This window comes from Falco naumanni, chromosome 11 (assembly GCF_017639655.2).
Source record: "Falco naumanni isolate bFalNau1 chromosome 11, bFalNau1.pat, whole genome shotgun sequence".
Classification (NCBI taxonomy): domain Eukaryota; kingdom Metazoa; phylum Chordata; class Aves; order Falconiformes; family Falconidae; genus Falco; species Falco naumanni.
The window spans coordinates 35,491,031-35,501,523 of NC_054064.1; the positions used below are offsets into that span (position 1 = coordinate 35,491,031).

Below are 10,493 nucleotides of genomic sequence, written 5' to 3' on the forward strand. Positions count from 1 at the left end.
AAGGGACTCCAGATGCTGGTAACTCACAGGAATGCACACACACGCACACCCAGCACCAGACAGAAGCCACCAACCTTAGGTTCTGGAGCAGAGACAGAAGGAAAAAGGACAATGGAATATAAACTAACAAGCATTAATATAACACTTTTAACTCTTAACTGTAACTATAGAGACGTTTTTTTCTGTACAGAAGTACACCTTCTGCAATAGCTAGATTTGAACTAATACAGATTATTGCATTAGACTTATGATTTTAGTTACTGTAATAATAGATTTATTGGCTTTATAAGATGTTTCCTCTTTTCTCACAAACAAGATTTTCAGCTTAGCACAGAAGTTAAATTTTCTTATTACAGCCCAACTGTGGTATAATACACCAAACTTTTCTTGATTTCCTGTCCCTTCCTTCACCTCTAACCAACCAAATAATTATGAAAATTTAAGAAATTCTCCTAAATGCCAAAGAACTACAGAGGCTGGTGAAAAAAACCCACTTATTTTTAACCTGTACTGTAAGAAATAACTCCATGTTCCTGTAAATACCTATCTTCTTTTCCAAGTACAGACGTGCACTCTCTTCCAGCCCAAACCTAAGAGAAGTTCTGGATGGTAAACAGCAGGCAACAGTCCAACCATAGCAAGTGATCTGAGCAAGTCCCGGAATATGCTTCAAAGCCCTGACTTCCAAGAAAGTTCTGATTAACTAGACCTGAAATTCACTGCTAGGACCAAAGATATGTTTTGTGGCATAATGACTACATTCAGCATGCAAAAATGTTTCAGCCTTTATTTCTTTCATCTCTTTTTAAAGCAGCATGACAGCCTAATGATAGAGATATCCTAAAATGCATTAAAAGAACTAAAAACCCAAACCCGAAAACACAGCAACCTAAGCAACTCTCTAAAGCCTATGACTTGTTCTTTTCCCACGAAAGGCTAGGAGCACAGCTGAGCTACAGCTTGGGGGCACTGGAGCAGGACTTTGTGAAGACTTGATACACAAAAACATGAGTGCTTTGGGACTGAATTCAGTAAGCCATCTTGGACTGAAAAAGGAAGAACGAACTACAAAGCTGAATTTTTTTTTAATTTGTCAGGACTGCCCACTGAAACACAAACATATCAGTTACTTATGCAGCCGTAGCCAGACAAGTTCAAGGTACTGTCTATTTACCTGCTTCCTGGTTGAACAAGCCTCCCGTCTTGTCTTTGAGAATTCCACTAGGCTTCTAAAAATACGTAAACAAGTATACTACATGTATGTGCTCGAGAGACAAATAGGCAGGGCTAGATTTCACTTTGGTTTAATTGTACAGTTAAGACTGTAGCTGATTTTGAAAGTGAGATATGCTTGGAAAGAGTTGGAACACCTGTGGATACTCAACTGCCAGCACATCAGAGCATAAACACGTCAAAGCGGTATAAGAAAAGTGCCAAGTCTCACTTTCACCCAACCATTAGTATCTCTGCATTTGACATAAAGAAGTTTCTTTTAATTTCTTTTTATCAAGTAGAGTTGTGAAAACAACTGCTTTGTGGCAAATGCACAAAATGCTGACTAATCAAAAAAAAAAAGACTAGCTTTTAGCATTCTATAGTCATATTGAGGGGACAAAATGATGTGGAGACAGAGTACAGAGCATCAAGGAACAGCAAGAGCCAGGCTGCTCCCTAAGGGAAGGAGAGCCTGGACCCCAGGATGCCCAAAACACAGGCTGTGCCATACCTTCACACTTACAGCAGCAGAGGCACGTGTGCAAAGCGGTGGCAGGATCAGGTCCTACTGAGAGTTCAATGTCCATCAGGCAAGACAGGGTAACAGGCCAGGGTCCACCCAGCAATTTGACACAGCACTTCAGGAACGGGACTGGGGATAGACCTCCTAGGACACAGCTCAGGCAGGAATGAAAAGCACCAGCCTGAGCTTAAATGGAAACCTTGGTCAGAGGACATGGGTGGAAGCCCCAGGTGAGACTGGTCAGGGTAATGACTACATATTGGTTCTCTCAGTGCCCTGATGCATAGAAATATCAACGGATTCCTAAACAGAATGATTCACAAACTGACAAAACTACCAAGTAAGGGTACAAATTCTAACTCTGCCATAGTCGTGCTTCATGTTTCTGTGCAATGTCTCCTTTTTCAGAAACACATAGCCCAGGGACCTTAGAACATTAAAGGCTTTAAAAATTACACACACACACATAAAGCCTTGGTTTGTTAACTCCAGTAAAAGCAGTGGGTTTGAGCTTTATCTCCTCCTGCATGAGGAGGAGATACATACTCACACCATCCTGGAGTTTGTATCACAGAGAAACTGCTGCAATCCATCTGACAGAGGACTCTGCAAAGATCAGGGTTAATTTCATTACATCATTGTCAAATTGTATGGTAGCAGAGAAAATTTCCCCTCAACTATGTATTAACATCCTGCTTGTTAAAAGACATACCAAAGTTTATTTAGTCATAAAGAAGCCTAGCTTGTTAAACTACTTCTTTCTGGCTAATGCTCAGTGACATACCACTCAGCAATAATCAGCTGAATAATGTATAACCATGCATAACAGTTAAGTTAATCTCCTTAAAGATGCTCTGATTGTGTCACCCTTGTTCATGCCTAAGCAATACCTTACTCCCAAGAATGGCTCAGCTTAAGTCAATAAGCTGAAAGTAGTACAACACTCAAGCTCAAATCAGATCCTCGATGCTTTCACATACTCTAGAATCTTAATTGGACTGGAAACTGTAGTAATTAATTTGGCTCAAGAAATGCAGAGAAGTACTAGACCACTAGATGAGCAATTTGTACTGACTAAACCCTAGTGATTTTACTGCCTATTCACTTACTGACCTAACCGTTTCTTCTTCTTCAGCTACTTGCATTAATAAAGTAAACACTGGTTGCTGTATCAAAGGAGATGTTTGTAAATTTAACTGAGCTGCTTTTCACATCTTGTCAATAATCTGTTGAAGACCCCTTGCAAAAAACTCAGAATACACCTTCTTTTATAAATCCAAGTCATCCCACAAAAGTCTCCATGATAATCCAAATGAGGAAATGACATTTAAACTGTTTCTTAAATCAACACAAACCAGGAAGCCCATGAAGTTACCACTATCACCAAAGCACAGACACTTCTGAAATACCACAGCTGCACAAAAACCTAAGAACATTCAGTTACCTTTGTAATCAGGGTTTTACTGTAATACATAATAAACCACACTTCTGTTCAGCAAGCCTCTGTTCTACTGGGTAAATACTCTTTTTTTTTTTTTTTTTTTAAATACTCATTAATAGAGATAGTCACCATAGCCCAATAAAAACAGTATGTGTTCTTCACACTGACTAGACACATCCTTATATCCTATTGCCGTCAATAACATGCATTTAAAGTCTTCAAAATATGGATTACGAAAATGTGTATTTAAACAGTCCTGAAATGTGTATTTACATCATTGACTGTAATTTATCTAGAAAGCTACTGCAAACCTTTGTGTTCACTCTCACACGGTTCTACAGGGATCTTTATTTTTTTCCTCTAACACTGTAATTTAACATGCATAAGAAAAAGATAGGGTTATCAGTCCTGTGCTTCCTAAAGTTTTGGGGCACAACTTTCTATTGACTTCTTTAGAGATTAAGTTAAAATCTTATAATGACAAAAAGGTAAAATGAAACAAATTTGTACTACATTTCTAATTCTTTCTTGATACCATACTGATTGTTCAGTGAATTATGATGTATACTTCATGTCTTACCTATTCCAAGAAAAAAACCTCATTACAATAACATTCAACATGATCATGAACTTCCTGACTACAAGTAATAAATACGTCATACAGCTCAGAGTATGCAGACACATCTCCACATTAGACACCTGATTTAGAGCCCAGTTCTGATCTGGGAAGACACGTTCCTCATAATTTGAGATATTAGAAAGCTAGCTCGCATACACAAAGTGTGACGGTCTTGTACGTGTCCTCTACTGCGTTCATTTTGTTTATGAAGAGAGAAACAGCAGCCACATAAATGGCCTAAAATTGCTTTGTCACTTTGACCTCCGCCAAAGTACATACTGCAGTATCTTCATTCTTTTTTCAACAAATCACCCTTTCACAAGCAGTGTAAGCATTGTGTTTAATAAACCTACTTTTCAATAAATTTACAATGTGATTGCATAAACATCCTGTATGTTTTTTTTTTTAATACTTTCCAATAACTTGGGATTCCATCACCAACTTCCATTAAATCTGCTAGAAGAGTGGATATGCATTAAGATAATTTTACATTTTGTGAAAAATCAGCAGGAGGCAGACAAAGACTACCCTGTACATGCCTCAAGGCACAAAAGGTTAAGCAAACACCACATTAGACTGCAGAGAATCAAAGATGGGGGAAGGGGAAGCTGCTGTCTAAATGTCCCCCAAAACTTCAATCACTTGGACAACAAAATGCATCAATCACAAGACATAAGGGTATGAAACCCAGCTTCCTGCATTTTGGTACTCATGGAATTTGCTTTAGAATTTCCTTTAGAATTTCCATTAAAATGGAAAGATTTGGAACAGATAGTCGAACTCAATTTAATTACCTACTGTTCAGAACCTCATCACAATTTAAAGTCAACATACCACCTTCTCCATGTAATTAACTACCCAGGCAAAATACAGGAACAGTATAGGAATTTCAGTAATCTAAACAACTTGGGACAATAGGTGCTTTGCTACAAATACAAAAGCGGTATACAGCTCAGATAGTGCTTTGGGTTGGAAGGGGTCTTTGAATATCCAGTCCAATCACCACGAGCAGGGACATCTTCCACTAGATCAGGCTGCTCTAAGCCACAGCCAACCTGACTTTGAACACTTCCAGTGACGGGGCATGCACAACTTCTCCGGGAAACCCATTCCAGCATCTCATCACCCTCTTTGTAAAAAATTTCTTCCTTACCTCCAGTATAAATCTACCCTCTTTCACTTTAAAACCATCGTCCCTTTTCCGGTCAATACAAGCCCTGCTAAAACAAGTCTTTCTCCCTCCTCTTTACAAGCCCCCTTTACATACTGAAAGGCTCCCCACAACCTTCTCTTCTCCAGGATGAAAGACCCCAACTCTCCCAGCTCATCTGCACAGGAGAAGCTCCCCAGCCTTCTGACCAGTTTTGTGGCCTCCCCTGGACCCGCTCCAAGAGGTCCATGACCTTCTTGTGCCAGGGACCCCAGCGCTGGATGCAGTGCTCCGGGAGGGGGCTCACCAGAGCAGAGGGGCAGAATCACCTCCCTCAGCCTGCTGAACACGCTGCTTTTTATGTAGGCCAGGATACAGCTGGCTTTCTGGGCTGCCAGCGCACATTGCCAGCTCATACACAGTTTTTCATCCACCAGTACCCAAAGCCCTTCTCTGCTGGGCTGCTCTCAATCCATTCATCTCCCAGACTTGTACTGATCCTGGCGGTTGCCACGACCCAGGTGCAGGACCTTGCACTTGGCCTTGTTGGACTTCAAGAGGTTCACACGGGTCCACCCCTCAAGCCTATCAAGGCCCCTCTGGATGCCAGCCCCTCCCTCTCGTGTATAAACCACACCGGTTTGGTGTCATCTGCAAACCTGTGAGGGTGCACGCAATCCCACTGTCTATGTCATTGATGAAGATTCTAAACTTTATTAGTCCCAATACAGACACCACTTGCTACTCGTTTCCACTTGGATATTGAGCCATTGACTGTAACTCTTGGAACAGGGATGTTGTGGAGGACGTTACAATAGGACCATGCAAAATATGAAGCATCCTGCTAAGAAAGTTCTTACTCAAAGAGACCTATCTGCAGTAGTAACAGGAAACATACTACAAAGTGCCGCTTTTAAAATTCTCCCTGTTTTTCTCCCCATCCCCCTAAATTTATTCCACAGTGAAGTGTTTTACCTAAAACTAGGATGTTAGGAAAATCAGACATTGCTGAAGCTTGGTACCTAGGTTCAGCAGGAATGTTCAAAGAATAAATGAGTTAGGCCACCTAAAGCATGGAATGCAAAGCCTAGATAAAGTGGACCAAATTTATGTCAGAGAAAGAAAGGTTTAAACCATCTGAATCTGAGTTTCAGCTACTTCTAACACTTCTGAGTATATTCAAAGGTGAATGAAGTGTTAAATCAACTTTCAGCTTTAACATGAACGTACCCCACCAGTATGAAATTTGAACCTCAGAAGGCAAAATGAATTACATAACATGATACATAAGGATTTGCCAGTGGGAGCTACGGAGCCTTTACCTGCAGCAGTGCCACAGCCAGTAGCTTCCGCGTCATATAACGCTGCTATGGCTAAATAGCCCATTTTCCTCAGACCAAGGATGTCCTTCCTGCATGGTACATATGTGTAACAGGATGAAGTTAAGAAAGGGAAACACAAGACAAGCTAGAAGGAAATAACACATACTGATAGAAAGTTTCATAGTTAACCAAAAGCTCTTCCACGGGAAGCAGAAGAACCTCACCTGCTTGGGAAAACAAACAAATAGAATTCTTTTTAGTAAAAAATCTGACAGGATCACTTCACAGCAGTAACTAGGAATACCAATTATAGACATATTTCAACTGCACCCACTACTGGCAAAAGAAATCATCGAAAAGAAGTTCTTCCTAGAGAGATCTAAACATACAAATATAAAAAAGCAAGCTAGCGAAATTTGAGTTGAAAGTAATAAAATTTGGCACTCGTATACTTTCTCTCAACAATGTTTCTTAAAAGTGTGATAAAAGCTTTCTTTAACAGACAATGCCATCATCCATCTGGACTTCAGTGATCTGTAAGCTAACAACGAACTACATTTTGCCACTATAAGAAATCGCTTATGGTACAATCACCGCTAAGAACCTGATTCTGCAATGAAGTCAAAAAGAATTTTACCATTGATTTCAACAGTCACATGACAGCCCTTAACATTGCAGTTACTTTTGTTAAAAACCAATGATGTCAAAAACCTCAAAAGTCAGCTATAATGAGAAAACGAAATAACAAGTGATTTGCCTCTGTAGCTTCAGTAGCAACCTTCCTGGTGGGAAAGAACTTTGGTTTTTTTCTCATTTGGAAGTCCCATACTAGAGAGATGCGCCTTGGTAAAGTCAACATCATCATTCTTGACAAAACCTTTGTATCTGACCCATTTTAAGGAAAAACTTGATGCAGTTCCTAGAGCCAGCTTACAGCTATCCCAATGAAGGCTAAACTTAAGGAATCACTGAGAAGCTTGTTTTCAAAGACAAATCTACAATCCTTCTCACACATGCATGCAGAAGAGAAACATCGCTAAAAGTGAGAGAGCTTAAGAGGAACAGGCCTCAAAATGTCTCTGGGCTTATCAAAACTTTTTACAGAGCCATACTCACACTAGCAATCAACCCTTCCGGCTGGTACCTTGGCTTCCAGCAGGCAGTCCAACCCATAATAACCAGTCATCTGAAGGGATACTCATTACCTAAAAGTGAAATCCAAGGTAGTTATGAAACTGCTCATGGAGCCTAACATCAGCTGTCAACCATGGGCTTGACTCATCTGTTCTACAGAATCAGATTGATGCCACAAGTTAAAAGACCAAAACTTTTGAGAAGAATCTGCCTCTGTCGTTTATGAATGCTGCAACTGAGGAATCATTGAAATACCAAGGAGAGAAGTTTAGGACACCTATAGCTCTGAAAAATACACCTGTGGGCTAATAAGTAACCAGTTACTAGCAGAGACAACAAAGTCAAGAGAGTAACTATCACAGCAGCCTAATGTAAAAGGAAAGCCATATTGTATATGCTGAATTTGGAAGTGCTGCACTTTCATAAGTCTTCAACACTATGTGATCTAACAGGGAGAACAGATCTGAATTCAAACCTTCCTTCTCAATACATATCTGGAGCAATTACTCAAGATTCCTGCAAATGTGGTAAGGCAATACACGTTGCCCCTGACAAAATCCACTTACGCAAAGCAGATAAAAGGAAGTGAACACACTGATGACATGAAACAGCTAAAATAGCAAAAATTCTAGTCAGAGTAATTCTGACTCCCTCAAGCTGAGTAATGACAGGATCACCCTTTCCTATCTGAGTAACAAGCTCTGAAAAAACAAAGTTAAGAAAGGGTCGTGTTTTGCCAACAGGACACTCAGCTGGCACGGAAGCAAGCGCGGCATGCACCGGACTCTCCTCAAAGGGTATTTTCCCCTCCGGAATGCCGCGTTCCTGCTCTCCTTTCAGGGGGATACTTCCCCGCCAGGCTTCCCGCCACCGGTGCCAAGTATCGCTGGCCCTGGGCCTACCCCTCTGCAGTCACGGGCGAAGCCACCCGAATTCTACGGGAGCAGGAACAGGTTCCCTCAGAAGTAACTGCGGACACACCTATCTGGGTTTCGCCCCTGGAACGCGCCCGTTCCTTTCCGGCCTGCGCGGCCCCCCCCGCAAGCGGGCTCTCCTTCCCCTTCACGGGGGCAGCCAGGCGGTGACTGCTCCTGCAGCCGGGCCGGGGTGCGGGCCGCGGAGCTGCGTTACAAAACAGAGTTTCCCCGGTCGTAAACGCGTCGCACCACAGGCCCGCGGTGCCGCGGCGGCCGCCCGCCCGCGCCACGCAGCCCAGCCCGCGCTCGCTCTGCCGCCGCGCCGCCGGAGGGAGCCGGGTCTGTGGCGGCCGCTGCAAGGGGCCGGCTGCCCCGCGGGCCTTCCCCGGCGCGCCGGCCGCGCTGCCCGGCCCGGGAACCCCGGCTCCGCCTGCCGCTGCCCCCCGCCAGCGTCCCCCGGCCCCCCGCGCTGCCACCCAGCCCGCCGGGTAAGCGGCCGCCAGCCCCACACACCGGCCCTGCACGGCCTGGCCTAGCCCTCCCGCCACCGCGCACCTGCCGCCCGCCGGCCTCCTCCGCACCGCCCCGGGCCCGGCGGGCACCTCCGCAGCCCTCCCCTCCCAGGGCGCGGACAAAGCGGCCGCAACGCACCTGCTGGCAGGGCGGGGGGGGGCACCCGACCCCATCTCTGCGCCCCCCGGCTCCCCTTCCCCAGCCCCCCGTCCTGCCTTCTCCGGGCCGGGCGAGCCGCAGCGGGAGCGGAGAGGTGCTCGGCGCCTCCGGGGCTGCCTCCCGCACGCGGAGGGGGGATGGGGGTGGGCCTACGCCCACCCCGCCCCCGGCATCCGCCGAGGAAAACAAACTCCGGCCGCCGCACGCCGGCGGGATCCACAACGTAAACAGGCCGGCCGCTGCACCGCCCGCCCCTCCTCGCCCCCGCGCCCGGGCGCTCACCGTAGAGAGGCGCGGAGGTTTCTCCTTTCCTCGCCATCGTCTCCCGGTGCCCTCCGCGCCGGCACAGCCTGGGGCAGGCGCCTCCGCCTGCCGCTCAGCGCGTCCTTTGTTGCCGCGAAGGCATGAGAGGAGGCGGCGGCGGCCGGGCAACCTCCCGCTCCGCTCGGCCGCGGCCGCTCGGAACAGCGCCCGCGCCCCGCACTGACCCTCTCGTCCCGTCGGCTCCGCGGCCCACGCCTGCGCCGAGCCCGCGGGGGCGGTACCCGCGCCGCGCCGGGGAGGGCCGCGGGCGGAGGGGGCACGCCGGGGGAAGGCGGAGGGGCAGCAGGACGGCCCGCAACCGGCCCCGCCGCCGGCCCCGCCCCGGGACGCGCCACGCTAACTTCGCCGGGGCCCGGTCGGCCCCGGGCTACAGCTCTGGCAGCGGGCGCCGTACCCGGCGAGGCCGGCAGCCGTAGGGGGGGGGGGGCTCCGTCCTCGGCCCCCTGCCGCCGGGCGCTGCCCGCGAGGAGAGCCATGCCGCGGGGGCGCGCCTCCAGTCTCGAACCGTGCCGGTCCGCTGCCGCCCCGGCCCCGGCTCCTGCGGGCGCCCGTACCGCCTCCGGGGCCAGGGGGGCTCTCCCCTCCTGCGCCCCGGGCTGTGCGGCGGGCGGGACGCTGGCCGCCTGCCCCGCAGCCGCCCCGGCCCGCCCCGGGGGAGCGGCCCCGCCGCGGCGCGCGGAGCTGTCCGGGCCACCCGTGCTGAGCGCGCGGCGGGAGCGGCTCTGCCCAGGCGCGGGGCGCGGGGCCGGGGCAGCTGCCGCAGCGCTCGGGGGGGGCTGAGCCCGCCCGGCCGCGGGGTCGCCGCGCGGGGCGCTCAGGCGGTTCGGTCGCAAATCTGGCTCTGTCCCGACAGCCGCGGGGTGCTGGGTGTGAGCCTCCCTGCGGCTGTCCCCCCCCCCCCCCCCCCCCCCCCGACCGGGCCGCGGCCGCCGGAGAGCCCTTGGCCCGCCTGCGGAGACTGCTTTTCGGTCGCAGCGACGCGAACGGCCGCCGCGGCGAGAGGACGCGACAGGCCTCCCCGCGCTGCTCCGTCGGGGCCCGCCGCCGGCCTACCGCGCCGAACGGTCCGTACCGCCGCACGCGAGGCGGCCTCGGGCCACCCCGGCCGCCGTGCGCCCACAGGCCACCGCGTGCGTGTGGCGGGAGCCGCCTGAGGAGCAGGCGCCTGCCGAGAGA

At 48.8% G+C, this 10,493-nt stretch overlaps 1 protein-coding gene across 2 annotated transcripts in view; it reads right to left on the bottom strand.

Moving 5' to 3' along the window:
- The window catches only part of SLC44A5 (solute carrier family 44 member 5), a 94,735-nt gene extending 85,215 nt beyond the window's left edge, over window positions 1–9,520 (bottom strand). For both annotated transcript variants that reach the window (XM_040610794.1, XM_040610795.1), the window contains exon 1: window positions 9,276–9,520. In XM_040610794.1, coding sequence (XP_040466728.1) covers window positions 9,276–9,312 — 37 coding nt within the window. In that variant the 5' untranslated portion in view covers window positions 9,313–9,520. The remainder of the gene's footprint in view (window positions 1–9,275) is intronic.
- Between the last annotated feature and the right edge of the window lie 973 nt (window positions 9,521–10,493).